General features: G+C 42.1%; 1 protein-coding gene across 8 annotated transcripts in view; it reads left to right on the forward strand.

Annotated features, from left to right (window-relative positions):
- The window catches only part of Phactr2 (phosphatase and actin regulator 2), a 268,456-nt gene that overhangs the window by 121,154 nt on the left and 124,832 nt on the right, over nucleotides 1-22,470 (forward strand). Inside the window, exon 1 of one of the 8 annotated variants that reach the window (XM_075948731.1) lies at nucleotides 20,769-20,951. The exons of 6 other annotated variants lie outside the window; for them this stretch is intronic. In XM_075948731.1, the coding sequence (XP_075804846.1) occupies nucleotides 20,906-20,951 (46 nt within the window). In that variant the 5' untranslated portion in view covers nucleotides 20,769-20,905. Of the gene's footprint in view, nucleotides 1-20,768; nucleotides 20,952-22,470 lie in introns of those variants that run through there. One more of the 8 variants, XM_075948779.1, reaches the window with a different exon arrangement.

A 22,470-nucleotide genomic window follows, 5' to 3' on the forward strand; every position in this document is an offset into this window, starting at 1 on the left:
GTGTTAGGTGGTCTATATGGGAGCAGGGCAAATTTTTAAGAAAGAACCCCAGGATATTTGACTAAAAATCTTTGAAGACACTATTCAACATCCTCTACACATTAAGTACAGGTTAAGCACAGATGAATTGTGGGTTTTTTCCTTTGTTGTTGTTTGTTTGTTTGTTTTTGTTTTTATGAATCAGTGTAAAATCCCTAATAAAAATCTCCACAAATTAACTAGAAAAGGGAAGTTTTACTGACTCAACATTCATCAAGAGCATGTGAGCCCTTCTTGCCCTCTGTGCGCTCACTTCTTTCTCAAAGGTTTCTGTACCCCGATATTAGGTCTCTCCACTGATGCAATAAATCAGACCAGGCTGAATTAAAACCGAGGTTTTAATCTGAGCAACGTGTTCCTCAATGGTCCCAGGGGAAGGGAGAACTACCAGGAGTAAGCTTTTACATGCCCTGGGCGTGGAGTCTCTGAGGGCAGGCTTTCTCAGGGGTGGGGTCTGGAATGGTAGGGGCCGGGCTAGGTGGAGCTTCCTAACAATCTTTCTAAGCAGCACTTTTAGAGTGAAAATCGTCAGCAACATTGTCAGGCTGTTTTACTTCTCGGTGTGTATGGGTTACGTAGAGGGGTTTGTGGGTGCATACATGACACCACTTTTGTTTACCCAGTGGATAATCGCCTCCAAATGGGGACAGTTTGATGTAGGTGGAGTAGACAGAACAGAATGCTGGGAGAAAGAAAGCTGAGTCAAGCAGACGCTATAGCTCTCCTCTCCAAGATGGACGCAGGTTAAGATCTTTCCGGTAAGCCACCACCTCATGGTGCTACACAGATTATTAGAAATGGGTTAATCAAGATGTGAAAGTTAGCCAGTAAGAGGCTAGAGCTAATGGGCCAAGCAGTGTTTAAAAGAATATAGATTCCGTGTAATTATTTTGGGTAAAGCTAGCCGGGTGGCGGGAAGCGGCCCGCCAGTCCACACTACAACAGTTCTCAGTTTTTGTTGTAAAGCTTAGAGTTTGGGGAGCCCAACTGACTCAGAGATTCCTAAAACAGTGGTAGGAGCAGGCCTCACACTTCCTTAGCAATCTATGCAGAGCTGAGGAGAGTTTACCGGAAGTAGATCATCAATGCCTGCTCACAGGCCGAATAAGGCCTAGTGCCCACTTGGAGATAAACATATCTGGACGCACGTACCTGAACATTGTGTGTGTGTGTGTGTGTGTGTGTGAGAGAGAGAGAGAGAGAGAGAGAGAGAGAGAGAGAGAGAGAGAGAGAGAGAGAGAGAGAGAAAGAGGCTACAGTTTTATGAAATATGGTCACCTTCTTTCAGGAGCTACCCTAAGTACCCTATGTGGATAATGAGTACCCAGTTCTGCCTCGAGAACCCTCAGGGCTTCCCCAGATCAAAAGACCTGAAGCTCTTTGACAGATACTAAAACAAACAGCGCCAATGTGGTCTCACTCCCCCACAGGTAACTGCCAAACTTGGGGAGTGGGAGGGCTGGACTTCATCTCACAAGCTGTCACCTGGCCTCAGGGACTTTCTTCCCAAAAGCCTCCGACCCAGTGGTCCCAGAAGAGGCCCCTGTAATTCGGCACTTCAAAAACAAGGCTAGTCACAGCACACATCAGGAAGCTGACTCATGCTTTGAGGTTTACCTCTGGATTTGGGGAAAACTGCCTCAAAACAGGTAACCTGGTATTTCCACTCCTGCCTAAAGAAGCTGTTCAGGCTCCTTCTGTCCTTAAACTACAACTTTTTTGAATGCCTTGAATGCTTCTCCGAGGATAACAGGGCCTCGGAAGCTGGCAAGAAAAAAACCAAACAAACAAAGCCAGAACACCTGGGTCACTTGTAATGTTTTGAAGACATAGTATGCCAACTGGTTCTCCAGATCCATGTGGCTTTTGGTTGGAAAGTGTATTTGGATGAAGTATTTTTATGTGAAATAAATGCAACAGAATGGAGACTCTAGAAACACAGTCATAGAATCTTGATTTTAATAAGGCTCTCAAGACAATTCAGTGAAGGAATCATCTTATCAGTAAATAGTACTATGGCAAAAAGAATAAGGTGTGGGGCCTGAGCGTGTAACTCAGAATGTTTAATAAGTATGAGCAAATCCTTGGGTTTCTAGTCCCAGAATTACAATCAATATCAATCAATATTTTTAAATAAAAAGAGTACCCAACTTTATGCCATAAACAAAGTTAACTCGCAATGGAAGGAAACCCAAGTGTAAGAGCTAAAGCTCTTCAAAGAAACTGTGGGTATGAATCTTTATGACCTTGGGCTAGGCAATTGACTCATTAACATGCTCAAAAAACATAACACAGGAACAAACAAAACAACTAAATGGGAAATGTTGTGCTTTTCTGAAAAATATATACAAATTGCTACTATACATATAAAGAGGTGCTCATTAGCTTTGACCCCCAGAGAATGCAAATCAAGCCTACAATAGTCAGGGGCTAGAGAAATGCTTCACCACTTAATATAATAGATTAGGTACTGCTTTTTGCAGGGGACCATAGTTTGTTTTCCAGGATCTGTATCTGGCAGCCCTCAACCACCCCATGACTCCAGCTCCAAAGGACCTGACCTTATGTTGGTAGGGACCTACCCTTATGGCAAACACACACACACACACACACACACACACACACACACACACACACACAATGTTTCAGCTGCTTTGAAAAAACAGTTTGCAAGTTTCTTTTTTATTTTTGTTGTTGTTTATTGTTTAGCAGGGGTAAGTATAGAGTGCACCATGGTACAAATATGGAGGTCAGAGGGCAACTCCTGTTAAGTCATTTCTCCCCTTCTATCTTCATATGGGTGCCCAGGTCACCAAACTTGCCCCTACTGAGTGAGCCATCTCTCTGGTCCAGTTTCTTAAGCAATACATCAGAAAGTTACCGTCACATCCATGTATTCGCCAAAAATTGATCTGTGAAATCCATAGCAACATCACTCATAGCAGGCACAAATTTGAATAACACAAATATCTATCAAGCTGATGAATGGAAATATATGATATAGCAAATCCCTACAGCAAATGAATGAAGGACTGATCTGGGGATGCGCCATGAAGTACCACTGAAAACATGCTAAGTGAACTGAACCAGTGAGGAAAGGATGCGTGTATGATTCCATCTACATGAAATATCTGGGATAGGCATATTCCTAGAGAAAGGAAGCCTATTAGTGGTTTCCTAGGGCTGGGAAGACCGTGGAGACAAGTGATGGTCTGGACTCCAGGGTCTCTTGTTGCAGTGATGAAATATGCAATTGAGGGTAGTAATGCTTACACAACTTTCTACATACATGTGAAAGTATTCAATTACATAATTTTAAGTGACTGAGTCATAGGGTTTGTGAACTGTATGTCAACAATACTCCATGGAATTCTTAGTGAAATATGCGCAGAGCCAAATCTATCTACTGAGAAACAGGGTTCTCTTAAAATTGCTTCCCGTAGAATTGCTACATGAAAGAAAAGGGGTGCAGAGAAACAGCAAGTAGACTGTGCCCCTCTAGTTTGTGGTAAAAATTAGAATCCTAACAAGGTCAAAGAGTCTTGTGTAGTCTCATGTAGCACAGACTAGCCTCACACCTACTATGTAGACAAGGATAAGCTTGAACTACAGATCTGTTCTTCCTCTCAAGTCCTGGGGTTACAGGTGTTTGCCACCACTTCCAGCATAAATGGAGCCCTTCAATGACAGTGGAACTTAGTGTAAGGTAAGAAACATCAGTAGTGGGAAAGACTCCTGGATAAAGTATGGTTTTGTGTTTTTGTTTCCAAGTGAGGCTGCAGAGGAAACAACAGACACAGAACCCGTAGGAGGCATGCCTGGTGGGACATGCCTAAAGGTATGGGGTAAAGTCGATGGGACGTGCCTTAGGGTAAGGGGTAAAGTTGATGGGACGTGCCTTAGGGTAAGGGGTAAAGTCGATGGGACGTGCCTTAGGGTAAGGGGTAAAGTCGATGGGACGTGCCTTAGGGTAAGGGGTAAAGTCGATGGGACGTGCCTTAGGGTAAGGGGTAAAGTCGATGGGACGTGCCTTAGGGTAAGGGGTAAAGTCGATGGGACGTGCCTTAGGGTAAGGGGTAAAGTCAATGGGACGTACCTTAGGGTAAGGGGTAAAGTTGATGGGACGTGCCTTAGGGTAAGGGGTAAAGTCTACTCCTGTCTATATCTCGGCAACAGCGTGGATGGTCACCACTCCATTACCGGCAAAGCCAAACTCTCTGGTCAGCATGGCGAAGGATCTCCCAGGTCTTTCTGGCTATAATAGCTTGTGCTTGATGATTTTTAAATCTGATTGAGAATTCTCTCAGCATCCATGCTAAATGAGGATACAGGTAGCTGAATTTGTAATTGGATGAACTTTGTGCCCAGCCATACTGATGAATAGAGTCATCACACAAGAAGCGATTACATGCCTTTCCGTAGGCTTTAGAGCTACAACTGATTAGCATAACACTTTTAATTATGACAGTCTGAAAGGGCACGTCAATTGGATTTTGCAGTCCTCAGAAAGAGGAGCATAACAGCGCTGTTAATTTTAAAACTCAGGTTCAAACAACCAAAGAATAAAGGCTCGATGGGCCAGAGTGAAATATAAAAAAGTATGTGCATGAACATAAGTTCAAACCAAGTTTGGCACGGTTACATTTTCCTTAGTACTTTAGAAAAACCGTGGTCAGTTTTACACGCAGTAAAGAAGTGCCTATATTTTGAGAGAATACTTCTGTCTGTTTTGACATTGGCACACATCCATTCGTCCACACCCCATCAGGACACAGGCTATTTCCACCTGTCAGTAGAGTGCTCTGTCCCATCCCAGTCAGTCCTCTCTGAGCTTCCGACATCACAGTTTTGTCCTTAGCCTCTTCAAGTTGCTTCAGAGCCTTCCTTTGGTTGGGTTTATCACCCGATTCCATAGCTTGGCTTCTCTGCCAAGGAGGGAAGATCAGCGTGCTGGGGATTTGCTGATGAGGACCCTTGGAATCAGCAGCCTGGGAAAGGATGGAGGAGGAATAGGAAGGGGTAGAAAGACAGTAGGGTTCGGAGGTACCTGCCTCCAAACACCACCCACCCCCACTGACCTCACTCACAGGTTTGATGCTGGATGGTGTGTCAGAACTGCTTCAAGCTATTGTCCGTTGTGGCCCTGCAACCATGAGCAGCAGCCATGTGGGCTGCTTCCCTAAGAAGTCTGAGGAATTTTCCCTACCTCCTACTTCAGATAGTGGCTGATAGCTAAGGGATATCGCCAGCAATACTCCTGACAGCTGGGAGAATAAAACCTTTACTTGTGAGGAAGGTTTCAGGAGCACAGCAGAGCACAGCACACACAGCACACACAGCACAGGGTTTTATGGTTGAGTAGGATTCTACTACTGCATATGTGACAGCTGATTCAATCTGGTGATAGTTCTTTGACCTGTTTCAGATCTGGGCAACTGAAAATTAAAGCCGCAGGTTGCTGAGGAGTAGTGAGCTTGCCTAGCATGCTGACAGCCTGGGTTTGATCGGCAGCCCTAAGAAAACAAACAAACAAACAAAAACAAAAGCAAAACAAACAACCAGAATAAAGTTGTGGGGCACATTGCCCCAGCTACAGGGAAGCCTGCTGCTGTAGGTTGATCGCTTGACATTGAAACCAGCCTGGGCCATACAACAGGATCTAGGCCCCAAAATAAATGAAGCTATGATGAATATTCTTGAACAGGTCTGTTTATGGGTGCATGTTTTTATTTCTCTTGGACAAGTGACAAATAGAATGTATGAGTCATAGGCTAGGTGCATGTTTATAGAAACTGCCAGATAAATTTACAAATTCCCAATTATTCTATCCTCCTACCCTTGTCTAAGAGTCCTCGTCACTGTAGATCCTTAACTACACTTGGATTAGCCAGTCTTTCTGTTTTAGGGAAAACTTTAAAAGTTTGCCACCCAGTTGGAGAGGAATTGCACAAGGTTTAGGGTCCATGTCAGATAGATTTTAAGTCTGTGATGTAATGCAAAACATAGTTTCACATGCATGTCTATGCAACCGTCATACACGATCTGTTGACTCCATTATCCTGACAGTGAACTTCTATTTCTTTTTTTTTATTGATTTTATTGAGCTCTACATTTTTCTCTGCTTCCCTCCCTGCCTCTCCTCTCCCTTTCAACCCTCTCCCAAGATCCCCATACTCCCAATTTACATAGAAGATCTTGTCTTTTTCTATTTCCCATGTAGATTAGATCCATGTATGTCTCTCTTAGGGTCCTCATTGTTGTCTAGGTTCGAGCTTCTATTTCTAAATATATTTTAAAATAAGATTCTCAAAGCTCAGGTAGGAACTGAAAACAGACCCTGAAGTTGAACCACTGAAGTTCAAATGCAGGGTTCCCTGGATGAACCTAAGCTACAGTGCTAGGATGCTGTTTCTTAGTGTATTATTGCCAGAGAATGCATTTAGACAATGTGCTTTAATAAAAAAATACTTTGTTATTTATGTGAGTGTATCTCTGTGTATATGCATACATGTGTGTGTGCATGCATGTGTGTGTACATGTGTATGTGCATGCATGTGTGTGTGTGTTCCTGGATATCGGAAGAGGGTCTCATACCTAAAACTGGAGTTACAGAGAGCTGTAAGACACCTAATGAGAGTTGGGTGTTGGGAACTAAGTTCCAGTCCCCACGACAAAATTCACTAAGGTGCTCTGAACCATTGACCCGCACTCGAATAATCCTGCTGTGACTAAATGTTGTTACAGTGTTTAGTAGAAGGCTAAGTTTTTAATCCTTGTATATAGATCATATCGACTAATCTTCACCTAACCTAGCCACCTATCTATAGAGAACAATTTATTTCATTGTGGGGGGCAGAATTTAGTCAGTGTTTTATATTTGGGATAGTAATTAGGCAAATACGATATTACCACAAATTATGTAGTGTACAAGCGATCTCAAATTCTGAGGCTTAGAATAAAGTATAGTCTAACATTATCTTCTACTTAGACCTTCAGGACTGTCAGTTGAAGTCAAGGCAGGGGTCGATCAGGGCTGTGATTGACAGGTGAAGGCTCTGTATCCCAGCTCACTGACTGCGGCAACATTACGTTTCTTACAGAATGACAGACTGAGGACCAGCTCAGTTTCTTGCCAGCTGTGAGCCTGAACGTGCCACACTCTGGATCTCACGATACCTCCATGCTATAGCTTACCAGTATGATAACTTTGCCTCTTGCCAGAAGGAAGGTGAGCATCCTCTGGCAAGACAGATATCAGAGTGTTACAAAATACAACCATATGATCACACTTGCACGCATCCTTCTCATAGTGTGCTAGTTAGGGGAAAGCCACAGGCTTTGCCTGCTCACAAAGGATGGTGTCACACAGTGGTGTGGATACCCAAGGGCCCCTACTGTGGAGAAATACTTATTTATCTTAATGAGTCGACGCATAGGTTAGCTAAAGGCCTCTGTCAGGTTTGTTAATTTGTGCTGATTGCCAGCTAGTGAGTACCTTTGTTTAGCTTTAGTATGCTACATTTCACACTGATCTTTAACAAGGGAAGAGAAGAGAAACTGAACAGAGTTGTAGTGGGGTCTACTGAAAATTTAAATGTGTGGATTTCAGTAGGTGCATATTAAACGTGATTTTAGTAATAGCCAGATCTTAGGTTTTCTCAATCCCTGACCCAAAAAACTCATGCACTTCTATAAATGATGCTCTCTTGACACCTCGCTTACTGGAAAGCCTCCAGGGAAGCCAGTCCTCTGGCATTTCTTTGGCACCCTCAATTTCCTTTAACCATGGCTTCTGGTACTCACAGATGTAAATGGTATATTGATAAGGATCAATCATTGATTCTTCATTCCTGTATAAAATGCTGGGCACTTAACCATGTTCCTGTCCCGCTGCTATTACAAAAGTAAATGCTTTCTTAACCATTATAATGTCACTCCAAGTGATATTAAATCCAAGGAGCATGATAGATGAACAGCCACGGTATAAATGCCACTGAGGAGGTTACTATGGAGACACGAAGATAAGGGTCCAGGGGACTTCACCTCTAAGTGGCCTGCCTCTTAGAAAACAAAATAGCAGAGAGGTGGAAGGCAGATACTGACAATCAATTCAAGTAGACAGATAATAAAAACCCGAAGGAGGGGAGTCTTTTAGGAACTTCTAGAAGGTAGAAATAGAAGTTTAACAGTCAGACAGAAGATGGGAAGAAAATAAGTCATGAATTGTAAACAATTATAGTGCTGGCAGGCCGCATAATTGTCTTATTCTCCAGATAGCAATATCAGTTTTCAGGTACCAGATATTCCTATATTGACATAAATAATGGAACACAGCTAAAATATTCATAGGGCTTTAGCATAAAATGAAACCTCTAAATGAAGTGAGGTATTATTTCACACAGAAACAAAGTAAAAAATAATCATCTTAAAATCGCAAACCCAACTGGGAAATCTATGGCGTTGGTGGCTGTCTCTTCATTAAATGTAAATATTACATTCAGCACTGGTTCATAGACACAAATCAATGGCTGTGTCCCTGGTTCACAACACTGCCTACACGGCTGTGGAGAAGAAATCAAATAATTTGAAGAAATAGTACAAGCAGTGGACGTCCATGTGGCGTTTGCAATATTTATAGAACAGCAATTTCTGCAGCGTTTTCTACTGCTAAACAGAAAAAAACAAATAGATTCTCTAGGGTATAACAATAATTTCACAAGAAAAACTGCCTTCCCGGTGGTTTGCCACCCCCCCCTCTATTGGGCCCTTTCCTAACTTAACAGAACTTTTCCTGTATGTTTTCAAAATGGGAGGCCGTCTACTTGGAGAATTTGGGGAATAAAAATTGGATTTTAAAAATGGCTCTTTGCTGAGTGTGTTTTGCGTGCCTGCTTTCTAATCGTGTGACTATATAAATTCTCCCCAAATAAATCTTGTTTTGACGAAAGATTAAGTCAGAACACCTGCAGGCTCCAGGGGCACCTCTCTCCCCTCCTGCTCCTCCATTGCTGTCTTTGTCACCTGTTTGGAGACTGTGTCAACTCTCCCTAATTGAGAAGTAATTTGCAGTATAACTAGAATCCGCTCCATCGTAAAGAGCCTCTGTAATATGCGCACATCTCCCCAGAGGGCTGTTTAACTTGGAGGGATTCTTAGGCTTACATTTGCATTCTCGAAGAATCAGAGCATTTCTTCAGGAATTAAAGTTCTACTCCCTCCCCGCCCACCCCATTTCGAAATTCCTGGAATATGTGAGGAAGGAGCTGTTGAAGTTAAGCCCGCCGAACATAAGAAATTGCTTATTCTGCTCCCTTAAGACATCAATTGGGGTTTTGAAGATACAATTATACTACAAATAAAAAATATGGCAGAGATGTATTCACTCTACAGGGGATAAAAATAAGCAATGCGTAGTTCTTCATCTGTTTTTCATTATTGGATTCCGAGCTATTTAATAAAGTGGTTTAAATAACAACTCAAATTCATCCGCATCCCCCTCCCTCGAAATGCAAAATAATAACTTTTAAATTACCTCCCTAGTAGCAATGCTTCAGCTCTGCTAACTTCCTGGAAATGCTTTCATCTTAAATTACATTCACCTGCATCCCAATTACTTTTTCCATCTCTGCTTGTGGGCCATTCTCTAAGGGTATGTCGAGTCACATTCGCTTTCCACAGGGTTGAATGAGAGTCCTGACTTTACCAAGCAATGAATCATCCGTCTTGTTAAGCTCTATGTTATTGCTGCTTCTATTTCCCTTATTTCCAGTCTTGCTCCTTTCCCCTTTGCCTTTCCCTCTCTAGGGTCAATAGCTTGATACTTACCTAACTCGATGCGTGATTGAGTCATGTATTTCTGAATAAATCTTCCTTGATTTTTAATAAATACAAAACTATGCCTAGCATTCTCATCACCCGATTAGTTTCGTTGTACATGTTTTCCAGTATTTTATGATTGTTTGGTCCCGAAGAGAAATTTATAAATTGTAGTTTGATTTCCTATGTTACTTAGTGTGTTGATTTGGGTTTCTAAAAACATGTGAGAAAAAAACCCTCTGTTTCCTTTGTTGGTTTCTATTTTAACTGGACAATACGGATGTTGTTCCGAGGCTGAGGATTATGTAATATGAGTCCTTTTAAATTTATTGAGATTTCTCTTATCTTGCAGAACTTACTCAATGGTATATTTTCTATGTCTATCTGTCTGTGTGCGTATTGGTCTTTCCTTCTTTTTCTTTCAGTACTAACGGTCAAACCAGGCTTTTATATACTCGACAAGTGCTCTATCACTGACTGAGTTTCTGCTTTCTACTTCTTCTGTCCCTGTCTCTAAGGTTGTCTGTTAGTTACATTGAGTTTGGTCAATTGGACTATCCAGCCCCATAACTATAAAAATGTCCTGTTTTCTTAATCTCACGGCATTTTAGTGATGTGCTAAAAACTTCTCCACATTACTGCATACCCAGCCGCTTAGTGATTCCTTTTATTTTGACATATTTCAAGGTTATGATCTCAGAGGCACACAGGTTTATAGTTTGTATAAAAAACACCTTGTTGGACTAATCTACCATTATATAGTAGGTCTCTCTGCTCTTTATTATTGTGACTTAAATTTTGATTAATATATTATTAATGCTGATATACCAGTTTTTTTAGTTAGCATTTTTGATGTAGAGATTATGCTGGTTTGAATGAGATCCCCCCTTCCCCATAGGCTTAGGTATTTGAACACGTGGGTCCCATTTGGTGGCACTGTCTGGGGGAGGTTTAGAAGGTGTGACCTTGCTGACAGAAAACTGGAGTTGGACTTTGAGACTTTAAAGTCTGATGTCACTTTCAGTTCACTCTCTCCGGTTCCCGTTTGTGGTTGAGGATGTGCAGTCTCAGACAACTGATGAGGCTGCCATGCCTACTGCCTACTGCTATGCCTTCCAACTGTGCTGGACTCTCATCCCCCTGGAACCATAAGCCAAAATGAACTCCTTCATCCTTAAGTTGCTTTTGGGCATGGTGGTTTATCACGGCAACAGAAAGGTAACCAATGCTCTTAGCTTTGCTTTCAACTCTGGTGTTTTGGACTTGCCGACTATAATTCTCAAACAAAGAGGTTTATTTCTGTTTCTTTCCATCATTTAGTTTCCATGTTTGTATAAAAAAAGTCTATTCTGTTTATGTCTATCAAATTTACTAATTTGGACTGAATCATCTTAATATGCATGTGTATTAACCCCCCTTATTGTTCTTAATATTGGTGAGATTTTCTTTAATTTCTTTTTTTGAGTTTGGAATCCTGTTGCGGTTTTCTTGCTATTTGAAACAGTAATTTTTTCTAGATAAAGCTAAACGATTTAGTTTATCTGTCTTCCTTTTTATCAGAATCGGGACTTAAAGATGTTAAAAACTGTCTACCCCTATTTTGAACAGCCTATATTTGATCAAATTCACCACCATTCTATCGCCTTGTGTGCTAATGCTCTTTGCATAGTTCACTTATCTTTGGGCTCATTTCTTTCTTGCTAAGGAATTTCTTTCTTGCTGGAGAGATTAAATAATTTCAATGGCTGGTTGATTTAGCGCACACCTCCTTAAATTGCGAATTGTAACCATATGGGGGGGGTCACAAAACTGAATATGGCGGTTGTGAAAAATTTGGCAGTAGTGAAACTTTCCTGGGTGCACAATGACAAAAACTGGTACAAACTCAGATGTAATTGGTAGAAGTGCTTGTTGGCAGGGTTGGAGAGACTGACTCAAGGAGTAAGGGCTCCACGCCTCCCAAATCACAGCTGCCTGTAACTCCAGCTCCATGAGGATCAGTGTTCTAGACTCCCAAGGTCCCTTTACCCACATGGAAATAACCACAGTCACACCCCTGGACACACAATTTTTAAAAAAATTAAAAAGTACTTGCCACCAGAACTGAAGACCTGAGTTTGATTTCTGGGACCCACTTAATAGGAGGAGGGAAGTCACACCCTCGAGCTACACCTGTACACATGGCATACACATGTTCTTACTCACGCACTCACACACACACACACACACACTAATTAAATAAATAATTAAATGTAATCAAAATCAGATGCATACTAAGTCCATGGTAAATTAGAGAAAATGGTAACTTTTTAAAATATTCCTGCCAGCATTTTTCACCTTGGGAGTATCAAATTAGTATGTCTTCGGATTGTATTGTGCCGGAATGTTATATTTTAAAAATTACTGTTTGAGTTGTAGACTTGGGTTTCACTTTTTAAAAACAGTTCAATGGATTTTGGCTTGAGGTTAGGGCAAAATTTCCAACAAATTCTGAGCAAACCCTAAATATATGTCTGCCACTTTGTACTATGTATATATGTAGGCAAAGTATCAATCTAAGTCTTTAGGATTATAAAATCAAAATATTGATCAACTCTGAAGCCTGTTGTAGATGCACTGTGTCCTGCAATACCACGTTTAATCAAGATTTAATTCGGCGTGTAAAAATAGGCAAGTATATCCATATCATTCATGTGTAAATTTTCCATCTTTAATAAATGCTAAAATTATTTGTATGCCAAGTAATTGTTCTAAAATAAAGTTCTTTTTACTTTTTATTAGCAGCAATTTATAGACCTATTTTATAACTCTTCATAACTGAGGTCATGTAAAAATTTCTAGAGGGGCCGGGTGGTGGTGGCGCACGCCTTTAATCCCAGCACTCGGGAGGCAGAGGCAGGCAGATCTCTGAGTTCGAGGCCAGCCTGGTATACAAGAGCTAGTTCCAGGACAGGAACCAAAAGCTACGGAGAAACCCTGTCTCGAAAAATCAAATTTCTAGAGGGTTCCAGGGTCACAAGTGGAGAGAGTTCAGGAAGTCCTTATTTAGTGAATATGGACTTATTTGGATATAGGATTCTAAGATAATACTGATTTCTCCTTAGTACTAATAATAGACACGCTTCTCCTGACTTCTCCATTTATGATGATTAGTTAAAGAGGCAACTGTGTTTCCTACCTACTGTTTGAATTTTCCCTTTAATTCTTCACACTCAGCTTAAGTGGAATTTGTATAGCTATAGGCTGATTTTCTTTTTTCGTGTTGGTTGTACACTATTCATTTCATTTGGATAAACATCTTGAAATTAATGTTCTGAGTTTCCACTTCCAGCCCGTGGCACTCACTTCCTATTCTAGTTTTAATTAGAATGTCGGCTTGATCCTTCCAGTGGGTCAGAAATGCTCCTAGCTTCACCCCCACACTTAATCCATAAGGAAGTTTGATTCCACCTTCAAAATGTATCGGGGTCCAGGAGCATCTCACAAATCCCACTGCCGCATCTTGTTCTCAGCCGCCACCATTGGCAGCCGAGGATATTTTCACAGTCTCTCTTTTCTCCTCCATTCTCAATTTAGAAGCCACCAGGATATCTCCAGCCATGCTGCCCTGAATGCACCTGATCTCATCAGAAGCCACCATGAGCCTAACATATGTCAGATCACACTATTGCCTCTCTAATTGTCACCGAGTGCCTAGCCTATTTGTAATAAATAGCCTATTTGTAGTAAAAGTCACAGTCTTCCTGCTTAGATACAAGGCCCTACACAGCAGATAATTCCTTTTTCCTTGGGCATTGAAAAGTTTCTGCACCCCAATAAGCCTCGCCACCAACACAAACTGAATTAGAAAAAAGCCCAGGTTTAACGGGTAAACCACTCCCAGATGCTTTTCTGCCCCCAGAGAGGAAGAAAGACAAAAAAAAAAAAACAAAAACAAAAAAACACGTGTCTGTTTTCTGGGGGAGCAGTTTAAATACCCAGTGGGAATGACCTTGAGCCTCTCTGGTGGAGGAGTAGTATCTGGTGGGCTTTCTGAGATGAGGCAGGGTTTGGAGAGAGATGGGAGAGGGGGATAGAGTTGGAGCTTCCGCAGAACATTAAAGACTCTTTAGATATATGGATGCGAAGGGCTGGGATAGAGCTTCTACCTGAACAGCTATCACTCTGCTTGAACTCACGGGTCCCTTTAGACTCCACAAACATGTAAACCGTGTTCCTATACTGGCTTTATATTAACTATTGGTTTGTTGTTGTTGCTGATTTTAATCCTTGGATCACTCTTCTCCTAGATTGCCACTTGGCTAGGTCTATTCCCTCTTTCACGTTTTTCCATAAGCATCGTCTTATGGAGGAGGGGGACTGTTGTGAATCTCCCACTAGCCCAGGCTCTCTCAATCCCTTCTCTGGGGATTTGAGCACTTTTTATCTTAATATGTCCATTGCTCATTTTTTATCTTTTACTTAGAACACAAGCTCTATGAGTATGTATATATGTGTATATATAATATATAATATCCCCCCTATATTAATCTCCATCTAAGTACTTGGGATATGTGTGTGTTTGTACATACATGTTTATGAAGCAATAAATATAACATAGTGTAGTATAATTGTATTTTCATAATGACATGCAGTTTCAAGTCAAATAATCATTAACTTAAGAATGAATAAGCAAACTGATGTAGGTATATAATGGAACACATTCAGAACAAAAAAAGGGAAAATATGAATATATCGGACTGTGTGGACAATTTTTAAATTAAATGAAATAAATCAACTATAAAAACTGCTGTATATAATTTCATTTATTTGAAATTTCAAGAAATGAATCTATAGGGGTGGTATACTGCCTTTATAGTCACCGTGATAAAATACCCGAGGGAAGCAATGAAGGGAGGAAGATTTCAGTCCATTATCCCAGGGTGGGTCTGATGGGACCAAACCAGCTCATATCTTAGCAACCCAGAGGGAGACGGAGAGGGAGGGAGAGAGGGAGGGAGGGAGAGCAGAGAGAGCCTGTGCTAGCATGTATGTCCATGTGGACCTGTCTTGCTCCTTTCCCCCTTTTCTCCCACCCTGACCCCGGCCAATGGAATGATGCCCACAGTCAGAATGAGCTGTCTCATCTCGGTTAATCTTCTTTAGAAGCGCCCTCCCAGAAGCACCCAGGGGTGTGCTGTGCACACCTCTAGGCGCTCCTCTAACTAGTCCAGTTGGCAATTCTCACTGGCAGTCAAGGCTAGCCATCACAGGTGGATATCAACCCATTGGGTGTCTGATGCTAGGGATAAGCATGTGTGCTGTGAGACCGGGACCAACTTCAGGCTGTACGATGGGACTCGGCTTATGGCGTTACTTATCAGAACCCACAGGACTGTTTACTTGATAAAACGTGCATTTTAAAATTTGTAACATAGTCCTCAAAAAGCTGCAGCAGTAAACAAGTGAACATAGCTTAGTCTGATTGCATACGATCAGATTTAATTTTCCTGTGATTTGAGAAGTAGTTTAAATCATGAGGGGGGCATCTTCTCTGAAACGAGGCACCAACTCTGTGTGGGAACTATGCCAACTGAGAGACTAGGTTCGATCCTCCCTGCTCTGTGTTGTTGACACCAGGAGGAACTGACATCTATCAGGGTAGTCACTGTCAGGATAGGATGCTGCATCCCCCTTCCTGACACAGTACTCAAGTGGGACCGACATCAGAGGAGTGTCCCTATCCACTTGTCCTCAAGCCCATGAATTAAAGGCCTTGCTCATGGTAGGTATGCAATCTTTAGTAGTTCCCTGAAGACATGACTGTCCCATCAAGAAGTCTATAGAAGGACAGAGATACAGTCAGTGACGGACTTGCTATTTTCAGTACCCTATTAACAAACCATGCATGTCTTGCTGGCTAGTTTCATGTTGACTTGACACGGGCTAGAGTTGTCTTTAATAGAAACCCTAACTATATATTCACATACAGATGAGTTTTTGTCTATTGTTGGTATTAAGAAGATAACGTAAGTATTTATCCTGTGTGTATTAAGTGCTCATTGTCCCAAACACCTTGTTAGGGTCTGGGAATGAATACAGTAGTTATTATTATTGGACTTTACATCAAACTATTATTTTCTGTAGCCCAAGCAGTAAATTTTGGGGGCATTTTGAAGATTGCTTTCTATAGATTTTGGTTAGTGAATTAATAAAGATTTTGAATTTTATAGCAGAGTTTCAGATATTCTGGATTGGTTCTTTTTTACATCTAAGGTGTTTTTCCTCCTAAAGTCTTTGGAAAAAGACATTCCAGTCCACCCCTTGAGCGCTTTATTTTCTGAGTAAATCTTCCAAGAGTTGGCTCAGTCAGAAAGTAAGCACACAGAAGCCTCTCCATGCCTGCTGCGGAGACTAGCTCAGGGAGGGGCCCAGGCGAGGTATTTTGTTAATCCTGTTAGCTTGAGAGAGGAGAAGGAGGGAGGAGACTCCGGAAATAAATCATATAAAAGTATGAGAACAATAGGAAAGAAAAACTTGCCTTACAGGTTGATTTCCTGCTCGGCCTAGCATTCATGGAATGTGATCGCGTCTCTTTTTTCCCAATGCTTGATATAACTGGAAAGTCCAAACTTGTGAGTCTTAGCCTGGATTCTCTTTTCATTATGACAACACTAGCATTCTCTCAGAATTCTAGAGCTAAAGAAAATGGAGAAGAACCCACTGCCACCTCGACAGAGTAACATTTTAAGATGTAAACTCAGGTTAAATTTCCAGACTTCAGCCCAAATTATAAAATCTAGAAAGCCTTCTGTTTGCCTTTAGTGGCCACAACTTCCTAAGGACGCTGCCTTCTGAACAATGTAGCCACTCTCTGAAAGAAATAGAAAGTCGTAAAAACAAAAACAAACAAACAAAACAAATAAAACTGGAATGTTGTCTAATTAAATAAACTCACTTGAAAACCTGAAAATATTTGCTTATTGGTTTTAGTTTCTGGGGTACAAATACTTTTATCACATTAGTAGAATATCTGTGTTAAGGCATTTTTACCACTGGAAAAAGGTGTGCTCCAGCAACTCTTAGAGAGAAGGGAGAAAAGACAGTTCTCTACTTTTTAGGAATTCTCAACAGAGTAAGTACATAGAAAGCAATAATCTAAAATGACCCTTTTGGGCAATCTTTCAGTTTCCCTTGGTTTTTTTAAATAAACATTTGTACCTTGAAAACAGATAATTAAGGGAAAAAAGCTCTCCTTGGAAAGTCACTGAGTTTACATTCTCTCCCCTTCACGTTAGGAAGCCTTTGCTACAACTACAATTCCCGTTAGCCGAGGAAAGGCTACTAATTTGTTAAATTTTCACAGTCAAGTCCAAAAATAAGAATGTATGTTAACACACTCTGGAAACTCGTACATGGCCATTTCCGGTTGTTCCCCAGGCCACTGTGGTTCTTGTCACCCATCTAATTGTTTCTGGTGGGGGAGGGGAGCGCCCATTTAACTCTTCTTTTCACCATGAGCACCCACCTCCATGTTCCAGAGTCAGACAATGGCTATGAGCAGATCTGATGGGGCCAAGCAAGACAATAGACCCCGGACTAGGACTCAGGACATCTGAGTTCATCTCTCTCTATGCTTAAAATTCTCCCCTAGTCACCAAATTATATTTCTGCAATTTGGACCTTGACCTCCTAGGAAAGGACTTTTTGATAGTCTAGGTTGGTAAAGGTTAGGTTGACATCTGCTTTCATTTGCCACTGTCCTTTCCATTCGTGACAAGTGCAGTTGTCACTTTGGATACCCCAGATGGCTGAGTTTAATAACGCCCGTGGCAGACAAGTCAGGGAAACGTGAGTGATGGGGTAAAGTGTTTGAAAACCTCCTACGTACAAGTGCTTGCTCCTAAAAGCGCACTGTCTCCCAAGGGAAATTCTAAGTAAATCCCCTCGATTTCATTTCTTCCTGGAAGTAAATGAATAAGTCACAGTTCTTCTGAGGATGGAAACTATACTGGGCAATGGGGGGGGGGGAGAATCAGTAAATGCTCTTCTTCTATTTTCAGGGATATTTAATATAAAGAGCTTCTCGAATCCAGCGGTGGGAGACAAAAATGCTGAAGAAGGTAGCACTTTCTGGTTTAGAGTCAACTTGTTCCATTGTAAGGAATGTGGCAAACCAGGTGGCATCAGTTTTGAAGGTTCATAAATGGATCTGTGTGGCCCCCCTCCCTCCAAACCAGCACCCAAATCCATTGCTGTGTATCTGCCAGGCTCTCACTCCACAAGAGATCAGTTTAGAAATCCAGAATGGAGTTTGGGGCCAACGGTACCAATGTGGAGGAAGTGTATGCAGGTGACATCACCTCTTCTGATGGGCACTCATCTTTTCTAGCGTTTTAACCAGTTCCCTAGAATGAGTATTCTAGCAGAAATGCCTGTTTTTCTTGTGACATTAAATGTTCCTAGCATCCACTCTAAACCCATGAGAGCAACTCCCAGAACTGTCTGTGTAAGTTCAGTATGGCATGAGTGAGGTGTCTGGGAAGAAACTTATCTTAAAATACTTCTGTTCTTGATACAGTGTCTTACTTATAGCTCAAGCTGACCTGGAACTTACTGTGTAGCACAGGAAGGCCCAGAAATCATGGCAATCCCCCTGCCTCAGCCTTCCAAGTGCTGGGATTTCAAGTGTAAGCTACCATGTCCAGTTTGAAAATACTCTTGTTGTATTTCACTTCCTAATCTTCATGTTTTGACCTCAAAAGGAGACTTGGGATTTGCTATAGACTTCCTCTCTGTGAACTGGCCTAAGTTCTCCGCTAAGACACCAAACCCCAGCAGAAACGCTGGAAGCAGGATGCCCCCATCCTTGTAAAGGAACCTTGGGGCACACTTCCTACAATTCGGCTGATGTACTTCCTGGGTAATCTCACAGGACTGGGAGAGTTTCTGGGAAAGATGTAACTTGATCACGGGTTATTACAATTCCAGACGAGGCCAAGAATCAGCCATCGAATCAGGGTGAAAACAATCTTGAACAGGTAAATGTGGATGTATTAAGCAAATCCTAAAAGAAAACTAGAACCGTAGAGCACTCCTTTCCCCCATAATGCTTGAAATAAGACTTTGTAGATGGGGAAAACAAGCCTCACTCTCGTTTCTCAAAGAGAAGAAATAGTGATAGCAAAAACCATTGTACCACAGTTTGACGTTTATCATCCTAAAACGCTTCTATTATAAACTTTCAATGGGCAGAATTTACCGTGTTCTCCCTGAACAATGACTTCCTTTATCAGCGAAGCTCAGCCAGAAGCACCATGGTAAGATATCTCTCCTCTTCACTTCCACAAATATTTGGCTTGTTTGCTTCTTAAGGCAATTTAAAGCAAAGAAACCAGAGAGCAGCAAGTCATAGTTCCCTTTCACCGCTGAGAATGTGTTCTCAGAACACAATGCCGTGTGTGCTTCGGGTACCCCATGATGAGAGATGCTGTTGATGTTACTGTCCTAACTACAACTCACGTTTTCGTTAAGTTTTTCGGTTTCATTTTAAGAATTGGGATTTCCTGAGTGTGGTGCATACTTCAGTAGCAGAGGGCCCGCCTAGCATGCAAACAGCCCCAAGGGTTCAATTCCCAATACCCCCGAATAGTCACAGTTTCTTATTTCTTAAGAGCTTTTTAAGGAAAAGAACTTCCCACCAAAGGAGAGGGGCCACTTACTTGACTGTGATGTTAAACAAGTGTCTTTCAAAAATCAAAACAAGGTCTCACTGAGCTCAGTTATACATGCATTAAGGAAATGTGAATTTTTATGATTAAAATGCTAAAGCAGATGATCTTATAAGGTCTATAATGAACAATATTTTTATATCTCAGAGTTGATTAGGATAAACTAAAAGATGAAAGGTTGCATAAGCAATGTGGCTAAAATATACTTTTTAATGAAATGTATATATTCAGAAAGGGGTATACCATCATAGTTTGCAACTCATAACAGAATATACTCATGAAACTACCCTTCTGTTGGATATAGTACATTTATATATACATATACATTCATGCCTACACACACATATAGGTATATATACTAAATCTAGATCACTCAGCTTGCTATTCTCTGTAATAGCAAAACTTTTATCTGTATTCATAGTTTTTAGAAACTTGAGACTTAATAGAATATTATAGGGGTGTTAATTCAGCTTTGGGGGCATAATAGTTTGTCAAAGAAACTACTGTTGTTGTTATGTTACGTTGTTATGGTTGTGTCTGCCTTTGAGTGTTTTAAACACCTTACTTGACAAGTGATTCTTCTGAGGCGTAGAGGAGGCAAGCGAGCTAGAATTGTAGGTGGTAGAGTCAAGTCTGTATATGCTCAGTTGACGTCACACATAGGTCACTGTGGACATGACTGACTTGTGCTGTCTAACCCAAAGCCATTAATTTTGTTTTGTTTTTATTGCATTTGGTGAAGGGAAGATAATTGTTAACGAGAGGAAAACACTACGCAATGGCCTCTCTAACAGTCTGCAATGCTGCAAACAATATAAGGAAGGAACTAACTTTAAAGAAACAAATTTTCCTAAATTAAGTACCAGTGACAAAGTACTTTAATGTTTTTTTTTTCTTCTTCTCAGACCTAGAGGATCATTTGACATTGAACCTTGACAATTAAAGGGAGTATTTTGATAACTCTTCTGCCCCAGGGGGTACAGGCACCCAGCCCCCCGGGGTGCAGCTAGACCAGCACCCCCCCCCACACACACCCCACACCAGCATCCCGGTGTCCTGCTCTCCCCACTCCTCCGCTCCCGGTCGCCCTCGCCCCCCTCTTTTCTCCCGGTGACCCCTGACCCCAGCTAATCTGCATAGAGGAATGACAGGCATCCGCTGGGCTGGATCGGCCGCTGCCAGGGCTGGGCGACCCGCGCGCTCGCGGGGAGAAGGTGCGGGACAGGCGGGCGCGGGCCGCGATGAGCGCGCGGGAGGCCGGCGGCGGCGGCGAGCGGACGGGGGCGCGCAGGAGCGGAGCGGCCCGGTGAGGCGGAGGCGCAGCGGGGCGGTGACCCGCCATGGGCCAGACCTCGGTGTCCGCGCTGTCCCCGCAGCCCGGCAGCGGTGAGTCCCGGGCCAGGCCGGCGCCTTCAGAGCCGGGTCCCAGGCGCAGGCCCCAGCTCTGCGAGGGCGCGCGCCCCGGGCTTTGGTTTGTCTCCAGATGACTTGAGAGCCAGAAAGTTCCGAGAAGCGCCATTTGCGTGCGCACAAATCTGTTTTGCAAAGGCGAAACTTCGAGAGCAGGAGAAACATTCCCGCGGGCTCCCCCCTTTCCTTAGGCTTGGCTTTCGAACAGACTAGAACGGAATTCTTTCAAGCTTGTCAACTGATTTATGGTTTGTTATTTGGAGCAGAAGTGAGGCTTGCTTTCTCCTTTCCTGGCAGGACGCTGAATATTTAATAACCACCCCAAAATGTGTAATTGGTTCAGATGATACTTGTTTTGTTTATGTTACACACATAAGCCATAGCGTTTAGGGAAGTCTGGAGGAATAAAGTTAGTTTTATGGAAATGCGTGTAATATTTCTGAGTTACAACACCATGCTTCTCTTAGCCGTTTTCTTTAAAAAATAAGAAAAGAAGGAAGAGAGGAAGGAAGGTAGTAAGCAGGCTGGCGTTGTCCCCGTGTTTAGGAATAAACAATTGTTTGGCGACACATCATGTGATCGGATACGGGAATAAACCTACAAAGTATTATTTTGATATTTTTCCATCAATAGTTTCTGAACCATGACCTCGCAGAGACCATTGAGTGGTCTTGTGGACCCTTTGGTTTTGCAGACATCAACAGGATCTCACGGGAAGGAAATGGCAGGGCACAGACAGGGAAGGTTTAGAAGGTATTCCAGGATGTTGGAGTCAAGGGAGTTGACTGTCTCAGGCCCTCTCCACGGGTTTGCGCAGGTGCTCCAGCTTCGTCCCTTGGAACTTCATAAGCATGGCTGAGGCTTAGGTTAATGCCCCCAAGAATGACCCCTCTGCAAGGGAGAGTAAGATGAATGTGAGAAAGCTTCTGGTTTCCCTTATTAATAATGATACGGCCTCATTGCTCCGGACATCAAATGACTGCTTGTTTATGTGTGTGTGGGGGGGGGAGAGGGTTGATAGGGCATGCTGGTTAGAGTCCTCATTATAAGATGATTTGGCCCATATAAAACTGGATTTCTTTTGTCTCATTTAAAGTAGTGTGATAGCTTTCAATTAAAACAAAGATTTTTTGTTTGTTTGTTTGCTTCTTCACTGGCAAAGACAGAATTAACTCATTCTTCCAGTGCAGCTAGTACTCAGGAAGTGCCGTCGTGATTTTAGTTCTTCTGCCACAAGATGCTACTAGAGTCAATTTGCCTTTACACAAATCATGGAATATTACTTAAGCGAAGTCTAAGAAGCAACCAAAATCCTAGAATGCGGCTATTCTTCCTCCTTACTAGTATAAGAAAAAAGGAAAAAAAGGAAAAGAAATTCTGACTGCCTTAGCATCTATGCTGTGAGCAGTCGTAGCGAGAGAGCAGGCAGTCTGTTGAAATAAAAAGTTAGGCTTGGTCAGGAAAGGTTTTTTATAGGGAGCTCTCTTTGCAGGTT

Source organism: Microtus pennsylvanicus, chromosome 1 (assembly GCF_037038515.1).
Source record: "Microtus pennsylvanicus isolate mMicPen1 chromosome 1, mMicPen1.hap1, whole genome shotgun sequence".
Classification (NCBI taxonomy): Eukaryota; Metazoa; Chordata; class Mammalia; order Rodentia; family Cricetidae; genus Microtus; species Microtus pennsylvanicus.